This window comes from Acinonyx jubatus, chromosome D2, assembly GCF_027475565.1.
Source record: "Acinonyx jubatus isolate Ajub_Pintada_27869175 chromosome D2, VMU_Ajub_asm_v1.0, whole genome shotgun sequence".
NCBI lineage: Eukaryota > Metazoa > Chordata > Mammalia > Carnivora > Felidae > Acinonyx > Acinonyx jubatus.
The window spans coordinates 59,239,348-59,258,854 of record NC_069393.1 but is presented as its reverse complement, the minus strand read 5'-3'; the positions used below and the strand labels follow the sequence as shown (position 1 = coordinate 59,258,854).

General features: G+C 59.3%; 2 protein-coding genes across 3 annotated transcripts; one reads left to right on the top strand and one right to left on the bottom strand.

The window, feature by feature from the left end:
* Positions 1-4: 4 nt before the first annotated feature.
* Positions 5-2,397, bottom strand: FBXL15 (F-box and leucine rich repeat protein 15). Its single transcript, XM_053207335.1, has 5 exons — positions 2,242-2,397; positions 1,997-2,127; positions 1,672-1,825; positions 846-1,351; positions 5-336 (listed from the first exon to the last, which is right to left on the bottom strand). The coding sequence occupies exons 1-5, from the start codon at positions 2,395-2,397 to the stop codon at positions 147-149; spliced, it is 1,137 nt and encodes a 378-aa protein (XP_053063310.1). The 3' UTR covers positions 5-146.
* Positions 2,398-5,627: 3,230 nt separating this feature from the next.
* Positions 5,628-19,489, top strand: PSD (pleckstrin and Sec7 domain containing). Of its 2 annotated transcripts, XM_015063057.3 has the most exons (16): positions 5,628-6,500; positions 6,783-6,885; positions 7,375-7,735; positions 8,464-8,904; positions 10,125-10,319; positions 10,483-10,563; positions 10,770-10,882; positions 11,449-11,507; positions 11,615-11,704; positions 15,397-15,440; positions 16,823-17,013; positions 17,098-17,168; positions 17,278-17,435; positions 17,608-17,752; positions 18,040-18,183; positions 18,673-19,489. In XM_015063057.3, exons 1-16 carry the CDS (start codon positions 5,628-5,630, stop codon positions 18,901-18,903), a joined length of 3,300 nt encoding a protein of 1,099 aa, XP_014918543.2. In that variant the 3' UTR covers positions 18,904-19,489. The 2 variants fall into 2 exon arrangements, with proteins under 2 accessions (XP_014918543.2, XP_053063309.1); XM_053207334.1 differs by lacking the exons at positions 16,823-17,013; positions 18,040-18,183; positions 18,673-19,489 and having other exon boundaries at positions 17,608-17,748.
* Positions 19,490-19,507: the final 18 nt, after the last annotated feature.

The window sequence follows — 19,507 nt, the reverse complement described above, 5'->3', positions numbered from 1 at the left end:
AAGAGGGGGTAAAAAGCTCTTTATTTGAAGCTCCAAGGTGGGGCAGGGCATCCGCCTCTAGCCAGAGGCCTCCACAGTCCAGTTTCCCTACAGTTCATAGTCAGGCCCCCGCCACACAGTCCAGCTGTGACCCATCGGCAGGCAGGTCAGACCTGCAGGTTGACAAAGGGTGCAAAACCAGCCATGTCCTGCAGGAGCACCAGGGCCTGATGCAGCGGCGGCTCCACGTCGATGTCCACGCCGCGCTTCCGCAGGCGGCTCAGGCTGGGCTCGGCCACATGGTGGCAGTGCCGCACCCGCAGCGAGCGCAACGCCGGGCAGTACTCGGCCAAGGTCCTGGGGGAGGAGCCGGGTGAGGCTAGGGGCCAGAAGCTGTTTCGCCCACGGTGGGGGAGCCAGCGAAGCCCCTGCCTCCTTCAAACTCAGAGCATACTTTTTCCCTCCATAAACCTGGATGGGGGGGGGGGGTTATGAGGAGGTCTGGATGGGGTCATACACCAATGTCTCCAGTGAACTCGGGACTTCCTCCTATCTCTTAAAGGGGGAACCTGCTCCTCAGCTCCGCCCAGGATTTCAAGGTTTTCCCCTTGTTGAAAAGAAGCCTGAGAGTCGACTGTCTGTGACATCCGCTCACGCGTAAATACTGGTTCCAAAAAGTTTTTAAACTATGGGTTCTCTGGCCTCGGCAATCCTAGAGATCTTTCCTGGTCTGAATGGGGGTGTCGTGGTAGCAGAAAAACCCAGAAACCACAGTTCTGCCTTTTGACAGCTGCACCCCGTCCCTAAACCAGAGGCTTAAAAAGTGATTGCCCTCTTCCCATCCCACCAACCCAAGGCCCAGGCACCTGACGCCGTCGCTTCCGACGCGGAGGCAGCCGGTTAGATCTAGGTGCTCGAGTTCCGGGCAGTTCCGAGCCAACTCCTGGACGGCGGTATCCCCCACATTGGCGTTGACTGCCAGCGAGAGGCTGCGAAGGCCTGCGCCGCGCCTCTGCGCCAGGTATACGATGGCCTCATCCTTGAGCTGACGGCAGGCGGTGAGGTCCAGCTCCTCAAGGGCCGGACAGCGGTCGGCGAGGCCGCGCAGCGCCAGACCGTCTACCCAGTCACAGTGCGCAAGGGAAAGGCGCTGCAGGCGGGGGCAGCCCTCCGCCAGCGCCCCCAGCGCTCGGCGGCTCAGTTGTCCGCAGCCGGCTAGAGCCACGCTCCGCAGCTGCGGATTCCGCGTCAGCACCGGCAGCAGATCCTCATCCGACAGCCATTCGTGACACGGTGCTAGGGCCAGCTCCTGCAGCCCCTCAGCGTCCCGCAGCAGCCAGGCCAATGCGGCCCGCGGGATCTGCGGACCCACCTGCGGGCAGGGAGGCACCTCGACTTTCAGCTGGTACCGAGGGCGGGGCGGGCGCTGCCTCTCCGCCCCGTTAGAGTTATTTCGCGGCAGCAACCTGCCTTCGGAGTTTGCCCCCTGACTCCCAGGAGAGACCCCACGTGCCCTCTGAGTTGATACCTGGTACTCGCCCTTTGAGAGTACTTCCCGAAGGGTGGGTCGCCTCCCGGGAGTTCCCGGACGCGCAGAGGGTGGGGAAGGGTAGACAGCTGGGCTGGGGGCTGGGTTGGAGGCGGGGAGGGGGCGGTACCCCGACGGGGGCGGGGCTCTGGCCCCTGGCTCACCTGAGCGGCGTCGAAGCGGCGCAGGCCAGCCAGGTGCAGCTGCACTAGCGCTCGGAAGGCCCGGCTGACGCGCTGCAGCCGGAGCAGCTGGCGCAGCGGCACCCGGCTCAGGACGTGTGGGAGCAGCACGTCTTCCCAAGGCAGGTCCAGGAGCCTGCGGGTAAAGGGGCGTTGGCGGTGGCGTTCCCGGGCCGCTGTTACCTGCGAGTCCGCCTCTGTTATGCTTCTGCGCCCTGGCTCCTAAGAGCGACCCCCAAACCCGGCCCAGTCAGCTCCCTTCCCCCAGGTCCTTCTTCCCTCTCTCGGCCCCTCCGGTGCTCGGTACCTGACGGCTCCGGGCTCTTGCTCCCCTCCGGACGGCTCCATCGGTGGCTCCATCGGCGGCCTATTGCGCGTGCGCAGTAAGGTCCTCTCGCTTTGGCCTTGGAGCGGCCTCAGCGAACCCGCCTCTTCGGGCTGTAGAGACAGACCGATTCAATCGAGTGTGGTCTCACTGAGGATCCTATCTGAAAGCGTTCCGGATGGATATCAAAACTGAGGGCCGAGCCGACCGGTGGGGTAACATCAGACCTCGCCTTCTCGGCTACAGGGCTTGAGACCTGAAGCTGGAGAACGCGATGGTGCAGCAGAGACTGGCTCTTTTTTCGTCTTGGGCCAGTGGCCGCCGCTGAATGAAGTGGTGATGGGAGGAGCAGGCAAAGCCAAACGCAGAAGGGGCGGAGCCATGACTCCAAGGTTCTGGGCCTATTCTCTGCCCTCTGGTCGCGCTTAGCGACTTTGAAAAATGGGGAGAAACTATCCAGGCTTTTACTGTCTCGTGTGTAGTAGGTGCCCAGTAATTTGTTGAATGAATTGAATGGGCGAAGCTAGAATTTTTCTTCCTTCATCAAGCAAAATTGCCCAAACCCTCATTCCTGGTTAGTTGTCAAGTACAGGGCTGTCCAGCCCCTTCCACTCCCAGACGATTTGGAAAAGGTTTGCATCTTTAGGGGAGAGGCGTAGAGGGCGCTAAAAAGGACTATCTTCCCAGCTGGGTCCCTTTCTTTTCCCCAGGAGGTCTAGAGTCCTGAGGACAATGAGTGCTCAGCCCAGCCCACCAGGACTACCGCTTCTGGGCTGACCTGGGGATTAAGCTGTAGGGTTTGGGGCTGGGCCCGCCCTGGGGCAGTGATGCCCCAGAACTCCAGGCTCAGACTCTGGGCCACTCTCTCACCGCGTCCACAGTTCCTGGTTCCACGGTCCGCTCCGGGGAACCTACAGAGTAGTGCTTTCCCCATCATCCATTGGTGGGGAGAGTATGAAGGACGCTGAGGGCTACTGCTGTCGCCGAGAGCTGCCCCCCAACAGGGCTGCGCTCTCCCTTCGTGCAACCGCTTCACCTGCCTCTGCATAACGAAAACTGCTTCCCATCCATTTTTTCATCAGGGTCGGGCACTTCTGCAAGGTGAGCAGGTCTGTGCTGTTACTCCATTTTAAAGATGGAACCGAGGCCCTTGGAGAGGACGCGCCTTGTCCAGGGTCAAGCGAGTCGCGATAGAGAATTCAGGCATCCTAGTTTTCCCAGAATCCCTTACACAGTCCCCCCCCCCCCACCCCCCAACGCAGCAAGAAGGGAGAAGCCAGCAGCGGGGAGGGACCAAAGCGAGTTAGCTTGGGTAAGGGACTTGTTTCCTCTTCCTCAGCCTGCTTGGGGAGGGGGTAGATGAGAGGACCGACCTATGCTAAGATAGAGCCTTGTAGGCGCGCACCACCTCGGGCCGCGCGCCTCCTCCTCCTCCCAGCTTTGTTCACGCCTCTGCGCCTGCGCAGTGCGACAAATCTGGCGCTGTCCCCTTCAGCACCACGCGGAGCCCGCGCCCCCCCCTCTCCGCGGTGAGCCCCGCGCGCCCCCGCCTCGCACGTCCTCGCGCCCCCTGACCGCCTGAACAGACCCCTTGTTCCTTCCGAGGTTACCACCTCCTGCCCTGGCGTTCCCAAGGAGAGCAGTTGCCATAGGAACTCTGGCGGAGCTTTCTTAAAATAGCTGGGCCCCTTTCTACCTTGGCCAAGGGCACAAGGGTTGCCTGTTCCCCACTTCCTCCACTCCAGGAGTCATCCCGTCTAACCTTTTACCCGATATGGGCAGGACACCTAACTCAGGCAGCAAGGAAGTTCTTTTTAAAGTCTGACTAATATCCCTCCTGCTGCATCCTGAGCAAGTGGTCAAGGGTTGGGTCTCCTGGGTCCGAGACTCAGAACCCCTTAGGGTTTGAGGCAGTGTTTCCTAGATCTCTTTTCCATAAGTTGATGGTCTCCTGGATTTAGGGGGCGGGTCCGGTCTACACCCATAAGGTGTGCTTGGCGCGGCCGCGTGCTCGTGGGGGCGGGAGCGCGTGTGGCATGTAACAGGTCATGTGGCAACCTCCTAGGGACACGCGTGGGGTCTGGAGCGGGACACGCGTGTGCAACTGGGTCCGGTGTGTGGCTCAGGGGGCGGTGGAGGAAAGGGACGGGGACAGGATTAGGGTGGGGCACGTGAAGGTCTGGCGAACTGAACCCGGCGTTCCATATATCCTCCCCCTCGTCAGGGGCGGGTCTCAGGTTGGCGGGAGAGCCCAGTGGGGACCTAGCGTCGAGAAAGGGGGCCAGCCTCCGGGGCTCAGGGCCCCGGGAGAGGGCGGGGGGGGGGGTGGGGGGGGATTATCTCTGCCTGAGCCGCGCGTAGGGGGGAGGGGGAGGGAGTGAGAGGCAGGCGGGCCTGGAGCAAGCAGGAGCAAGCGGGAGCCGCGCTGCCTTCACAGCTGAGCTGGGCCCAGCCTCTTCCCTGCCTTTCCTCGGCCCCAGCTCCAGGCGAGCAGCGGTGAGTACTGAGGCAGCTCCAGTCGGAGCTGCACTGGGGATGCCCTGGGCCCCCACTGAGCTTCAGAAACCTGCCTGGTTGCTGCTCCTGACCTCTGCCCCTACCCTGCATTGCCACCAGAGTTCCCTTTACCCCCTTTAAAATCTATCATTCTCTTGAGAGGGAGGAGGGAGAGGGGTCTGGTGGTCTGGTGCAGCCTTCCCACCCAGAGACAGGTGACTGGTGGGGGTTGGGGGAGAGGGTGTGTGTACCTGCTGAAGTATGTGTGTGAGCATGCATCTGTATTTGTGTGTAACTGTGACCATAGGTTTCTGTGAGTGTCTGATATGCCTGTGTCTGTGTGCATTGGAGAATGAGGGCCTGGGTGTATATTTGGGTATCTCTTTGTGTGTTCTTGTTTGATGACAGTGTGTGTGTAAAATAAGCATGTGCCTTTACATTACACGCATATTTGTTATGACTGTGAGACTGTATGAGGGTGTGTCTTTGAGCAATGTGTGTGTGTGCCTGGGTCTGGGTGCACTGGAGAGTGTTGCCTTTGAATGTGTTTAACTGTGTATACTGATATTGTCTCCTTGTGTGTGTGTGTGTGTGTGTGTGTGTGTATGAGTGTGTGTACCTGTATGGAGAAAAAGAATGTCTCTTTCCCATTTGGCATGTATATATTGGGAGTAGGGGCCTCAGTTCAGGCCTTTCTCCTCCCCTTCACCCTATGTCTTTCAACCCCTCATGGTCCCTATATAACACCACCCCCCGCCATCTTCCTGCCTTTCCTTCTAGGAGGCCTGGGTTCTCTCTCACTGAGTAAGGCGCCTCCATAAGAGAGACTTTGGGGGACCCGTGGATTTATGATGATTATGAATGGCTGACATTCCTGGTCCAGAGTGTGGGGTACCAGCCTTCCCCAGCCCCCATCAGAAGTAGCTCCAAAATGCCACAGGGATTCTGAACTTACTCAACTTCTGAAATAGCTTCCTTTCTCCTCCCAGGGTGATGCTCAGGGCCCCCAGAAGAAGGAAAGGAGCCAGGGGCCTATTAGGGATATAATTCTTTTCTCCTCAGGCCTCCATGGAAGTAGCCCAAATAGGAGGCCTGATCACCTCCAGGGGTGGGGTCAATGATGCTATATTCCAAGGGTGGGCTAGGCCCCCTGGCACTCAGATGGCCTATCCAGCTTTCCCCTCCCTATCTGTGCTCTCCTGCCCATCCACCTCCCCTGCAGCTCACCCCCTGCTTCCCTTCCTCTCTTGCAGGCCTGTCCGAAGAGCATGCTGCCCCCTCACTCCCCGCCTGGCCTTGCCATCCCTGCCCCCCCAGCCTGACCCCCGGCCCCAGCATGGCCCAAGGTGCCATGCGCTTCTGCTCCGAGGGTGACTGTGCCATCTCCCCACCACGATGCCCGCGCCGCTGGCTCCCCGAAGGCCCAGTGCCACAAAGCCCCCCAGCCAGCATGTATGGCAGTACAGGCTCCCTGCTACGGCGGGTGGCAGGGCCAGGTCCCCGAGGCCGGGAACTGGGACGTGTGACAGCACCCTGTACACCCCTGCGTGGTCCCCCCTCACCCCGTGTTCCTCCTTCACCCTGGTCACCCTCTTCACCCACTGGGCAGCCCCCACCGGGGGCCCGGAGCTCTGTGGTCATATTCCGCTTTGTGGAGAAGGCCAGTGTGAGGCCATTAAATGGGCTACCTGCTCCCGGAGGCTTGAGTCGGAGCTGGGACCTGGGTGGGGTCTCTCCTCCCAGGCCCACTCCAGCCCTTGGGCCTGGCTCCAACCGGAAGTTGCGGCTAGAGGCATCCACATCAGACCCACTCCCAGCCAGAGGAGGCTCAGCTCTGCCTGGTAGCCAGGGCCTTATACATGGGCCACCAGCCCAACCTCAGGTTGGGGCAGATGGCCTTTACTCCTCTCTCCCCAATGGGCTGGGGGGACCTTCTGAGCACCTGGCCAAGCTATTCCCAGGACCTGCTGACACTGGACTCCTGAACCAGGTATGCGACCTCCCTTGGGCTCCCTGGAACTCTAGAGCCCCAGAAAAGGGGCAAGGCTTGGCCCTTTGGCAGTCCTGGGCCTGTCAGCTCTTCACTCTAAATTCTTTGATCTGTCCTAAATCTGTCTCTTTCTTGCCCTCTGTGTTTGCCCCTGTGTCTTGGCACCTCTATTATCTGTCCTTGTGTGTTTTTCTTTCTGTCTTTCTGTCCCATGTTCTTGTGTCTTTGTATGTGTGGCTTTATCTCTGGATGTCTGTGTCTATTTCTCCCTTCTTGGCTTAGGGGGACACCTGGTCCTCCCCCCGGGAAGTTTCCTCTCATGCCCAGAGAATTGCTCGAGCCAAATGGGAATTCTTCTATGGCTCCCTGGACCCCCCAAGCTCAGGTAAGGTCCTGGACTGAGACAAGGGGAATAGGGCAGGGTCTTCTCCCCAGCAGCTGAGGCATGGTAGGGGGCCTTCCTTTAAACCTCCCTCAGTCCTTCCTGGGGTCATGGGTTGGCTAATGCCTCTCCAGGCCTCAAACTTTCCATCTGTCTTATGATGCAGGGTTGGGGCGTCATCGCTGGGTTGGACACCTAGAGGAAGCTAGATAGAAAGGAGGGCATGACAGGATATCAAGGGTCATTCTGCGGAGCAGAAAAGAAGCTGGTCTCCCGCAGGCCCCTCAAAGTTATTTGACAAGAACTTGATTTGAAACGAGCTCCACTGGCACAAGGAACAAGCTGGGTTCATAGCAGGAGGAATGGTGGCTAGACAGTGAAGGAACTTCCTACCAATATGAGGCAGCGGGGAAGAGCTCCTTCCTAGAACAGAATCAGGACAGGGAGCTGACCAGGATAATCTGCTGACCGGGATGCCTATGCATACTACAGGTGCTAAGCCCCTGGAGCAGGCCCCCCCATCTCCACCTGGGGTGGGCTCAGGGCAGGGCTCTGGGGTGGCTGTGGGGCGAGCAGCCAAGTACTCCGAGACGGACCTGGACACGGTGCCCCTGAGGTGCTACCGCGAGACCGACATCGATGAGGTGCTGGCTGAGCGGGAAGAGGCTGACTCGGCCATCGAGAGTCAGCCCAGCTCTGAGGGCCCACCTGGCACTGCCCGCCCACCTGCTCCACGTGCCAGCCCATGCCTTGGCCCTTGTCCCAGCCTGGGCAGTGGCGATGAGGACGAGGATGAGGCAGGTGGGGAAGAGGATGTGGACGACGAGGTGTTTGAGGCCTCAGAGGGGGCCCGGTGAGTGCGGGAGTGGGAGAGGACAGTGGCTGGCCCCTTTGAGCTGGCCCAGAGGCAGAGCTGGGGGAAGAGGGGCTGGACTAGAGATGAGGGCTGGACCGGGAGGGTCAGGACCAAGCTAGTGGTGCCGACGGGGCGATGCACCTGGAGACCGGACAGAGGCCCGAGGCCTGGCAGAGTGCTGGGGACGTGGAGGGTGTTGGCAAGAGCCCATAGGGCAGGGAGTAGCCAGGACAGGGGAGGAAAGGGGTTCTAGTAAAGAACAGGAGGCAGAGTGAGAGGCCAGGGTTCAGAGTCAAGCCTGGGGGCACAGGAGCATCAATCTGGATCCTGGCTTCTGGCAGGAGAGTGGGGAGCGTGGGGGCTTTCTTCTCTGTCTCACACCCCACCGCAGCCTTGGAGCCTCATCTTCTCCTAAGATGTTGCCGGAAATAGAAACGGGATGGCAGGAGGGGAGAGGATCAGGGAGGAGGAGAAAGGGAGATTAGCAGGGAGGAAGAGAGGAGAGGGATTGGGTACTGGGGATGGGTAAGGCTGGGGTTCCTCAGGGGCACTGAATAGCTTGGTGAACCTGTGGTGGGGACTCCCTACCCAGATTCCTTAGAGGGCTGGGGACCTGTGAGAAGGAGAGGATAATCCCCTCCACAGAGTGGTATGAGAATTCAATGAAATGCTACCTAAGAACTGTCTTCTGGGCCCCTGATCAGAGACTCTCCCTGCCCCTGCAGGCCAGGCACCCGGATGCCTCACCCTGGGCCTCTCAAGTCGCCCCTGCCCTTTCTGCCTGGGACCAGCCCCTCGGCTGACGGGCCTGACTCTTTCAGTTGTGTGTTTGAAGCCATCTTGGAGTCACACCGGGCCAAGGGTACCTCCTACACCAGCCTCGCCTCCCTGGAGGCCCTGGCCTCACCTGGCCCAACCCAGAGCCCCTTCTTCACCTTTGAGTTGCCTCCCCAACCCCCTGCTCCCCGGCCTGACCCACCTGCTCCCGCCCCACTTGCACCTCTTGAGCCAGATTCTGGTACCAGCTCTGCTGCTGATGGGCCTTGGACACAGAGAGGGGAGGAAGAAGAGGCAGAGGCTGGAGCCAAGCAGGCCCCAGGGAAGGAGCCCCCTAGTCCCTGCCACTCGGAGGACAGCTTTGGGCTAGGGGCAGCACCTCTGGGCAGGTGAGTGATTCCTTTGATTCCTCAGACTTGAGGCCCCCCCAGAGCCCCAGGAATAGTTGCTTCAAGGGAAAGATCCTGAGTGGGAAGATGTAGTTTATATTCCTGACCCCTGACAGAGTGGTTAGGGAATGCCGATGTTTGTTTTTCCATTTGGAGGACTACTTCCTTTGGCTATGAGGGGGAGCCCCTCACAGCCCACCCCTAAGACCCCCTTGGTCCTAGACCCAGTGACTTGACAAACAATGATTCAGGATTGAATGGGTCCCAAGAGAACACTCTCCTTTCCAGAAAGGCCCTTCCTACCACAGGCAGAGCCTTTAACCTACTTAGAATTCTTGTGACCTTACCCCTACCCAGCCTGGAGGCTTCTCCCAAAGATGCAGCCACCAGCCTCTCTCATTGCCTCCCTCCCATGTTGCCTCCCCCCTTCAGTAAGGAGCTTCTCACCCTTCTCCAGGAAGTCCTGTCACCAGTCTAACCTTTCTGCTCTCCCTCTGCCAGCTACCCTCTCAGTCATGGAAGCCATGGCAACAGGAGGGGGTGGCCAGGGAGACAGGGTTGCCTAGCAACCAGGAGTTTCCGGCCTCTGTCTCTGGGGTGACAGGTGGCTTTGCTAGTAGAGCAGCTGGGATGGCGGGAAGGGAAAGGGAGGAGGAGACAGGGGATGAATGGAGTGCACTCTGACCCCCAATCCCCTCTGCTTGTTTGTGGGTGGAAAAAAAAGACCAAGGAGGAAGAGCCTCCTCTCCTTAAAAGGCCAGAAGAAGAAAGACATAGGAGTGGGAAGGTGTCCCTGCTGCCTTCAAATCATGGTTTGACCTTCCACTGTTCCTCTCTGGCAGCCTATCTATCCCACTTTTGCCCATATTCTCAGAGATAGAGGACTATGTTCTGACTAGGGCCAGTGTGACAATGGGGAAACTATGCCTATGCCTAAGAGCAAACCTAAGACCTAAGGGCTTTGGGGAAGCAGCAGAAATCCCCACAGCAGAAATATGGATGCTTGTTTGAATTTGATGCAGGCCTTCTACAGAGAGATGGTAAGGATGGAATCGGCTGATGGAGGGAACCCATACAGTGTCCTTCTCTGGAGAAAAGAAAAATGCCTTCTCTGTGTCCCAATCTCCCCCACTCTGTCTTCTGGCTTTGGAGGCAGAGGAAGGATCTGGATGGTCCCAGAGGGACTGCCCCACCTCTGAGCTGGTGTTTTACCCTGGCAGTGAACCACCGTTGAGCCAGCTGGTGTCTGACTCGGACTCAGAGCTGGACAGCACAGAGCGGCTGGCCCTGGGAAGCACAGACACCTTATCCAATGGGCAGAAAGCCGACCTGGAGGCTGCACAGCGCCTAGCTAAGAGGCTATACCGACTAGACGGCTTCAGGAAGGCTGATGTGGCCCGGCACCTGGGCAAGAAGTAAAGCCATTGGCCGGGATTGATAATATGGGGAGAGGGGATGCATCCTGTGGGCAGCACCTCCACACCCCCTCTATCTAATGCCCCCAGGTCTCTAGGTAACCCCTCTGGCCCCTTGACCCTTTCCCTTGAGACTCCACCTGACTATCTGCCCTGCCCACAGCAATGACTTCAGCAAACTTGTGGCTGGCGAGTACCTCAAGTTCTTTGTCTTCACGGGCATGACTCTGGACCAAGCTCTCAGGTGGGTGTTAAGCCCTTTGAAGGCAGGCCCCACGCTCCAGACCTGCTTTGCAGCGCCTCAGTTGTGCCTTCTCTGAGCACCTGTGCCTTCCCTAGGCTGCCCTGATGTCATCCTTCCCAGGCTATCAGGGCATGGCTAAAAGCTGGGGCTGCCTGGTTAGGGGACCTTGGGTAGAGGTGACATGCTCCCTCTCTCCCCCTTCCCAGGGTGTTTCTGAAGGAGCTGGCCTTAATGGGTGAGACCCAGGAACGGGAGCGTGTGCTGGCCCACTTCTCCCAGAGATACTTCCAGTGCAATCCAGGAGCCCTGTCCTCAGAGGGTGAGGAAGCCAGGGGGCAGGGCTTTCCCAGCTGGTCACTGAAGCAGATGGGCACAGTGTGTGCACATAGGAGCATGAGTGTGTATGTAGAAGTGAATGCATGCACAGGCTTGCAGGCATGTGAGCATGCGCGTGTGCAGTGCTGACATGGCTACGTGGTTGTGGAACTGAGCATGCGGGCAAGCATTGCTAGGGTCTAGTGTGTGTTGCGAAGAACCAGGTGGCAGGTGTATTTGCATGCCATTGTTCACATACAAGTGCAAGACAGCATTTGGCTTGAGTGTGGATTCTGTTTGGCTGCACTGATCTGCAAACTGTGAGGGGCCCACTGGCTTTTGTGCATACTCACAGAAGCATGTAGGTGTTGGGGAAGATGTCCCTTTCAGGCATCTGCTGGAAGAGTGAGGTCTTTTGGCTGAAGGAGGTAGGGTTCACTATGGGGTTCAGGACTTATAAAAATATGATTGTGGGCCAGAGTGGGCTGGGGGTGAACTGGAAGGCTGGGGAAGACAGCTGTGGGAAGAGTCCCTGGGAGGTAGCTGAAGCTGAATGTCAACTTTCCCTAGATGGTGCGCACACGCTGACCTGCGCCCTCATGCTACTCAACACTGATCTCCACGGCCATGTGAGTGAGAGGCTGGCAGGAGGGAACCCCCCAAAAACAGACTGCCTTGAGACTTAAAGGCCTGGGAGCCCAAGGCCCCCCTCACAGGCCTCTGTGCCCTTCCTTAGAACATTGGGAAGCGCATGACCTGTGGAGACTTCATCGGGAACCTGGAGGGCCTCAATGAAGGCGGAGACTTCCCCAGGGAGCTGCTCAAGGTGGGGGCCGGGGGTGGGAGGCTGGGGGTGGGGGGGGTGGGGCAGGGTAGAGGTTGCTGGAGGGGAGAGATTGGGACCAATCGGGCAGAGTGGAGGTTGGAGGCTCCTGCTGCTGGAGCCTGGGCTCCCGTGACTCAGCTTGGGGACCGCCCCCTCCCCCAACCCCAACACGCAGGCTACCCGGGAACATGCGCACTCGCGTGCAGTCTTGGCCGCTCAGCGGGGGAGGGGAGACGGCTCTCGAAATCCTGTTTTCAGGCAGCCTTGGACCTTCCATTTGCCTACTTCGGTGCCCCTCCTCCAGTGTTCACTGAGGATAGGAGGGGTTCCAGCACAGGGCAGGCATACTGCTTCCCTCCTTCTCCTCCACCCCCTGCCCCAGGGTGTATGACCACAAAGCCCTTCTGGTATCGTTGCACAGGAGGGACCCGGAGGTAGAGGGGCCCAAGAGGGACAAAGGCTTTTCCAAGGTCTGGAATCCAGTTACCTCCAACTTGGGACTAGATTCTGCTCTCCTGACTCCCTTGTTGCCAGGCCCTGCGCCCAGGCGCCCGCACTTGAGGGGTTAGCTACACAGGGGCTAATATGCATGGGAGGAGGAGAGGGCACCCAGGTCTCATGGATTCACTCATTTACTTGATCCAATGGTTTATCCAGGGATGCCTGGACCTATTTGAAACGCCTATGCTTGGCAAAGGGGCTCTGGGCCACCACATACATGTGACTGCACAAGAGTGTCCTTGGGCGCGTCTGTGAGCTTGGGGTGTGTCGGGCTTCTGAGTTTGGAAATTTATTTGTGTTTGGGGGTGTCCATTGTGAGTTCGGGGTGTCAGAGAGTTGGGGTATATGTTTGAATTGGGATATATGCGCTTTAGGGTGTTGGTAAATCCGGGGATTTGGCTGGGGTTTGTTTGTGCTTACGATTTAGAGAGTGTGTCTGAGCTGTGGTGTAGATTGGGTGTTTCTGTGTATTAGAGTGTACATCTACAAATTGGCTGATTTGTGACATGTATCCATGATCAGGGGTTGTTTATGAGTTAAAGACTAAATTTTGAGGTGTGTATCTGAATTTGTAGTCTCTGTGAGTTGGGGTGAGTGTGAATTGGTGCATCTGGTTAGTTGGGGTGTATATCTGTAAACTGGGGTGTGTGTACGTAAGTGGGGGTATAGCCTTGAGCATCTGAGCTGTCTTCGGTTGGGCGAGTTGGATGAGGCTGGTGCGATTCCACGGCTGCCTCCATCCTGCGCGGCCCCTACTGCGTGGCCTCTCCTGGCTAGGCGGGTGGTGGTGGGGCAAGAGGACGCGTTCCCACCTCTCCCGCCCCTGGCCCCCCAACCCTGACCAGCCAGGAGGGAGCTGCAGACCCCACAGGGTCAGCCCGCCTTTGCAGCAGCAGGCCTAGGGACTCCCGGTGCCATCCGCAGCATCCCCAGAGCCGCCCACCCTCTGGCACTTGCCAGGGCTGGCCCCCGAGGCCCCGCCCCCGTGGCTGCGCGTTGAGCCGCGGGGCCCCTGCGCGGTGGGACGCCTCCATTTTGCGCCGTCCCCGCCCCCAGCCCTCGCCCTCCCTCCCCGTCGGCGGCCCCCTCCCTCTCGCGCCGAGCCGCAGAGCCGACAACGCCGCCGCCGACGCGCGCTCCGTGCGTCGGTGGGAGCCGAGCCGGGCTCGGGCCGGGCCGGGCCGGGCCGGGCCGCTCGCGCCGGCTGTCGGGGGAGCCGTCCGCGGGCCGTCCGGGCCGTCCAGGCCGAGGGCGGACGGGGGCATGGCCGGGGGCCGCAGCGCGCCGGCCGGGCCAGCATGATCGGTGTCAACAGCATCCACAGCAGCGCGGGGCGGCTGCGCTCGCGCTCGCTGTGCTCCGTGCGCTACGGGCGCACCCACCGTGGCGCGGAGACCCTGTGCTACGGCTGGCCGCAGCGCTCTCGCAGTCTCAAGCCCGTGCTCTACACCGACCTGGTGGTCAGCCGTCTGCAGAGCCGCAAGAAGAAGAAGGCGGTGAGGGCGTTGGGGCCTTGGCCCACGCCAGGCTGGGGGGCGGCTGAGGGGGTTGTGGAGGGCGGCGTGGCTGAGGGGGCGGCTTGAGGGAGGCACCGAAGGTGGCGCGAGCTGGGGGGGGGGGGGGCATCGGTCAGACCAAGGCGGGAGGCCAGCAGGGACAGAACCCATGGGTAGCCAGGAGTGGGCATGGACTGGAGGGGGAAGGGCACACACCGTCGGATCAGTGTGGATATCTCAAACCAAAGGGTCTTTGGGTCTTCTACCTGGGAGCATGACATGGGGTTCACCGATGGGGTTTAGGACTTTGGAAGGAAAACATGGTTGTGGGCCAGAGGTGGTCCTTCGAGGGGCCAGGGGATGAACTGGAAGGCTGGAGACAGGTTGGGTCTGGTTGGACACTTCAATCTCCTGGTCAGAGTTGGAGAGAGGATTAGGGTCGGGGTTATGCCGGGCTTGGGCTGGGGATGTGCTGTGAGGGCTGTGTGTGCACAAGGCTGGATTGTGCTGTGTAGGGGGTGGAGGTTGTGGAATGTACCCATCCCTGGACAGGGTGTGCACATGTGGGATGCCTGGCTAGCCGTGTGGCTGAGTGTGACAGTAAGCAGTAAGATAGTCAGAGACTGTGGTATGTTGGTGGTGGAGTGGGGGGCTGTGTCCCATCACGGAGAAGGCACCGACGTCACCACTGCACCCAGCTCACGCAGGCAGCATCACACGCCACACGCATAGCCCAACACGCACATGTTGGGGACACACCCACTCACAGACAGGCTGGTGGAATCGCCCCCACAGTGGGAGGTGCTGCTGTGGACCCATGCTGCAGGCCACCCCCGAGAAGAGGGGTCCCCTATACAACTCCTGGAGTCTATTCTCTACTCAGACCATCCCAAGGCCCCCACAGGTCCCCCATGCCAGCTCTACAGAGGGGAAGTGACTGGTCCAGGAGCTCACAAAGAGCTTGGGGTATGCAGGGTTTGGAAGCTGAAACATCTGCCTTTTAGACTAGTGTTCACTCTCCAGTAACATGAAGGATGTGGGTGGGCAGGGGCCTGGCCCACCCTGGCATTCAACTTGGTGGGGCTCTCTGGGTTGGGGGAGGTGCTCAGCTTGCCCTGGGGTTAGGAGTCATGAGAGTGTGTTCTCTACTAGCCAGGGAGGGAGGTGACAGGGTGAATCCCTGTTGCTGGGCCTCAGTTTCCCCATATGTTCTGTGTGGGTTTATCCTATGGAAATAGGCCAAAGCACATGGTCCGGGAAAGGAGAGCTTCTTGGGAATGCTCTTTTCTATTCCTTCCAGGGCTGTGCTTCTCCCACCCAGGATCTGGGCAGGATGATCCCTAACAATAACAACAGCAAAGATAATAATAGCAGCTGCCATTTATTGTGCATCAGCCATATGCCTGGATGCCCTGTGCTAATTGCCTGCCCTGTGTTACACACCTGTTAGTATGTTTGTTCTCCCCATGGATACTTGCCCAAACTCATGCAGCAAAAGTGACACAGTACCGTCTCCTAATACTCTGTTCCAGAGCCCGTGTTCTTGGTCCTTACACCCTGCTACCCCCATCCCCACCCCCCATTGTCTCCTCCCCTCGAGTTTGGAGGGAGGGCTCTGAGTTCTGGCATTGGGGTACATAGTTTGCCTCCCTCAGGAGTGACCCATACCTGCCTGATTTGTTCCTCCCTTCCTAGGCCTTGTACAGCTCCATCAAGAATGAAAAGCTGCAGTGGGCCATGTGAGTCCTGGAGCTGTGTGGTGAGGGAGATGGGGTGCGGGGAAGGGGCTGCCTGGAGAGGCTGAGAGCACTGGGGTGGGCCCTGTGAGTCCAGGTTGGATTGTGGGGCAGGGAAGGCGGGTGAGGCCATGAGAGGCACTGAGGCTGCTTCATTTCCTTCTTTGGAGATGGCTGCCTGGACTTGGGGTTCTGTGTCTTTTCTCTGGCTGGGTTGTTATGACAAGCTAGGTTGGGATGGATGGCCACTGTCAGCTGGCCTGGGAGGGGGGATGCTGAAACAGAAAGGGGAGGTCCCTTGCCAACCCAAGCGGGAAGACAGAAGTGTCTGGAGATAGAGCCCCGACCAATAGCGTGAGAGCCTCCTCTCAGGTCCCAGGGAGTCCAGAGCATCACAGAACAAGGGACCACATTGTCTACTCTTGGCCATGGAAACAGACTCAGAGTAAGTCTTAGAGGAGTCCAGTCTAAGGGAGGAGATCCAGTTTAATGTTGGGCCCCCCAGTCTGAGGGTAGAGCCTCATCTAAACAGTCAGTAGGTCACTCATACTTGGTGGTGTCTGCTGAGAGTTCAGTCACAGATCAGGTCAGTTGGGAGCTCCCAGTCTGCAGGAAAAGACCTCAGAGGAGGCAGAGCTCAGCACTGGGATGCAGATTGGAACTTGGGGCAAGCCTTGAAGGAAGGGAAGCATTTGGAGAGAGAGAAGTTGGTATTTGGGAGGCAAATATGTGGTGGCTGAAATGAGCGTGGGTTGGGGATACCAAGAGGAGGCAGGCCTAGCTGGCTGGAGGGTGGAAGGAGAAAGAGGCAGTATGGGCAGGGATGTAGCATAGGCCTCATGCAGGAGGAAATAGGGAGCTACTGCAGGTTTTTGATCGATGGAGTGACAGGATAGAACCGGATTCTTTAGATGGTATCTAACAGAGCCTGTGGACCAGGAGGTACTAGGTGACCACTAGGAAGCCACTTCCGCCACCATGTAGCCAACAAACTATGAGCAAAGCATGCTGCTGGGTATAGCTGGGACAGCCGAGTCAGACATGTCTGCCCTAGTGGAGAAGGGTGTGAGGGCTGGTGTGCAAGTGCAGAAACAGAGGATGGGGAGGAAGGGACAGACATGGCTCTAACATGAGCAAGGAGATACGCTGCCCGGAGAAGCCCTCATCTGAGCAGGGGGACACAGCTACCCCTGGGGAGATCTGGTGTGAGGCAGGAAACAAGGCTCCAGAAGCCTCAGGTGGAGGGGAGCCACACCCTGTGAGAGGGGCAGTTCCCCTATTCCCTCCACAGACAAGAGGGCGCTTTCCTGGGTGGGCAGAGGCCAGGACTTAAGCGGGGGTTGTGGCTGCAAGGCCAGCCCCCTCTGAGGTGATCACACCTGCAGAGACGAGGAGGAGCTGAGACGCTCTCTGTCTGAGTTGGCCGACCCCAACCCCAAGGTCATCAAGCGGGTCAGCGGGGGCAGTGGCAGCGGCTCCAGCCCTTTCCTGGACCTGACTCCTGAACCCGGGGCTGCAGTCTACAAGCACGGGGCCCTGGTGCGAAAGGTGCACGCAGACCCTGACTGCAGGAAGAGTACGTGGCTGGGTGGGGAGGGTCTGGGGGATGGAGGGGAGGGGGCCTGTCTCAGGCCCCCTGACCTGTCTTCCTTCCCCCCAGCACCTCGGGGCAAGCGGGGCTGGAAGAGCTTCCACGGGATCCTCAAGGGCATGATCCTCTACCTGCAGAAGGTGCGGGGCCAGCCCGAGGGGTTGGGGCTAAGCTGGCTCAGGGGAGTGTGGGTGGGCTGGGCCAGGCTGGGGTGGGACCATGGCCAGGACAAGATGGGCACTCCCGCAGGAGGAGTACCAGCCTGGGAAGGCCCTATCAGAGGCAGAGCTAAAGAATGCCATCAGCATCCACCACGCGCTGGCCACACGTGCCAGCGACTACAGCAAGAGGCCCCATGTCTTCTACCTGCGCACAGCTGATTGGCGGGTCTTCCTCTTTCAGGCCCCGTGAGTGCCCTCTTCCTGCCCATCCTGGACCCTTTTGCCCCACTCCTACCTTGCTCCCCTCCCTTGTCCCTGGATTACCTCCTTGCTTCCCAGGCCACACCCTGAGCCAGGACAGGCATCCCTGGACAGGAAACCTGGGGCTAGGTCCTAAGTGGTGGTGTTGTCTCCCCAGGAGCCTGGAGCAGATGCAGTCCTGGATCACTCGCATCAATGTGGTGGCTGCCATGTTCTCTGCACCCCCCTTCCCAGCTGCTGTTAGCTCCCAGAGGAAGTTCAGCCGCCCTCTGCTGCCCAGCGCTGCCACCCGCCTCTCCCAGGTACCCTCAGCTCTGTCCACCTGGTGCCAGTGGGATGGAGTGTGGCAGGCCCAGGCCGACTGCACTCAGGGCTGCCCTGTGTGATCATGTAGATGTCACTGCACCAGGACACTGGCCATGGGGGGGTAAGTGAAGGCTGAAATCCAGTCTCCACTGCACTTGCCAAGGTGTTAACCTAGATATGGTGCTTTGCTCATCCAAAGGCAGGGGCACCTTTCTAAAAAAGCTTGCACAAAGGCACTATATGTGCTCGAATGACCCTGACCAACACTCCCCCTGGCCTCTAGGAGGAGCAGGTGCGGACCCATGAGGCCAAGCTGAAGGCCATGGCAAGTGAATTGCGAGAGCACCGGGCTGCGCAACTGGGCAGGAAGGCCCGAGGCAAGGAGGCTGAGGAGCAGCGGCAGAAGGAGGCCTACCTGGAGTTTGAGGTGAACCTCCCTGCCCTGGCACCTCTTTGGCTCCTTTCTTCATCAGTGGGGTCTCACTGTTGCCACATACAGGCTCAGGCTAGTGGTTAAGGGCACGGACTCTAGTAGGAGAGTGGGACCAGCTGGGTGACGTTCGGCAGGTTGCCTAACCCCTCTGAGCCTGTTTCCACGTCTGTGGGCCAGGGATGACGTTCTTTACCCGCTAGGGTAATGAAGGGAGATGAGGTCTGTCAAGGGCTCAGTTTTTCCCAACTCTGCTTCGGGCCTAACAAGTATTAGATGTCATAATATGCAGTCTCGAGAGAGCCCAGAGAGGGTAGCTAGCTTATGAGGGGATCGTGTCATAGTCCCTGGGGGCTCTGGGGGCCTCAGAGTTGGGCAAGAACCTGTTGTCTCCTAGCCTTTTTTGGCATCCCTCCTTGGTCCAGATTGGGGTGAGATGGGCAGAGGATGGAGAGCAGGCTCACAGTCCCTGCCCCTCTGCCTCAGAAATCCCGCTATGGCACATACGCAGCGCTGCTTCGGGTCAAGCTGAAGGCGGGCAGTGAAGAGCTGGATGCAGTAGAGGCAGCACTGGCCCAGGCCGGGAGCACAGAGGATGGACTCCCTCCACCTCACTCCAGTCCCTCCCTGCAGCCCAACTCTGCCAGCCAGCCCCGGGCTCAGTGTCATGGCTCAGAGCCTCGTGGAGGGGCGATCAGTGGGCGGTGGAAGCTCTGAGTTGAGGGTAGGAGCGTGGGGGTTTGGCGCCCACTGGGCACCTGCATGACATAGCCTTGCCTGAGCCCGGGCCGGCCTCGGGCCGCCCACGAGGGGCCCCCGGCCCAGGGCCTGACCGCGCCGGACGCGGTGTCCGGGGCAGCGCAGGGCTAGGGCGTGGGCCTCGGGAGCCTAGGCCAGGGGCCCCTCTGAGACCCCCATTTTGTGATAATGTTTTGCACTTTTTCGTACGGGGGCTGGGGTGGGAGGGGCCAGGGCCCCTTGGACTTTTGATGCTTTTTTTTTTTTTTTTTTGGGTGGGGGGAGGCCTGACGTTTCTGCTTTCTGCTGAGACCACCCACACCCAACACCAGCAATCCCCCCTCCATCCTGGGGCCTGGCTCAGATAGAGGCCAGGAGTTGGGGCTGAGCTGGTTTTCCCTCCTTCCTCCCTGAGGCTCACCCTCTCTCGTTCCAGAGGTGGAGGAAGGGTATCCATGCCTAGGCCCCCATACGGTCTGGGGGCAGCATGGCCTTGCTTTCCCTCCTTCAGTGGGCCCTGCCCTTTGTACAGCCTCCAATCCCATTAAAACTGCTCTGGACTTGCTGGCTGGGCCTCCTTTTC

Bases quoted from the DNA above. Each gene is read 5' to 3' on its own strand.
- PSD (XM_015063057.3), top strand. From the start codon at position 5,628: ATGATGCTATATTCCAAGGGTGGGCTAGGCCCCCTGGCACTCAGATGG. The intron at 6,886-7,374 runs GTAAGGTCCTGG...TGCATACTACAG, and splicing joins CCTGGACCCCCCAAGCTCAG to GTGCTAAGCCCCTGGAGCAG. The intron at 7,736-8,463 runs GTGAGTGCGGGA...CTGCCCCTGCAG, and splicing joins GAGGCCTCAGAGGGGGCCCG to GCCAGGCACCCGGATGCCTC.
- FBXL15 (XM_053207335.1), bottom strand. From the start codon at position 2,397: ATGGCTCCGCCCCTTCTGCGTTTGGCTTTGCCTGCTCCTCCCATCACC. The intron at 2,128-2,241 runs GTCTGATGTTAC...CTGTCTCTACAG, and splicing joins CCTGTAGCCGAGAAGGCGAG to CCCGAAGAGGCGGGTTCGCT. The intron at 1,352-1,671 runs GTGAGCCAGGGG...CCCTGCCCGCAG, and splicing joins GCCGCTTCGACGCCGCTCAG to GTGGGTCCGCAGATCCCGCG.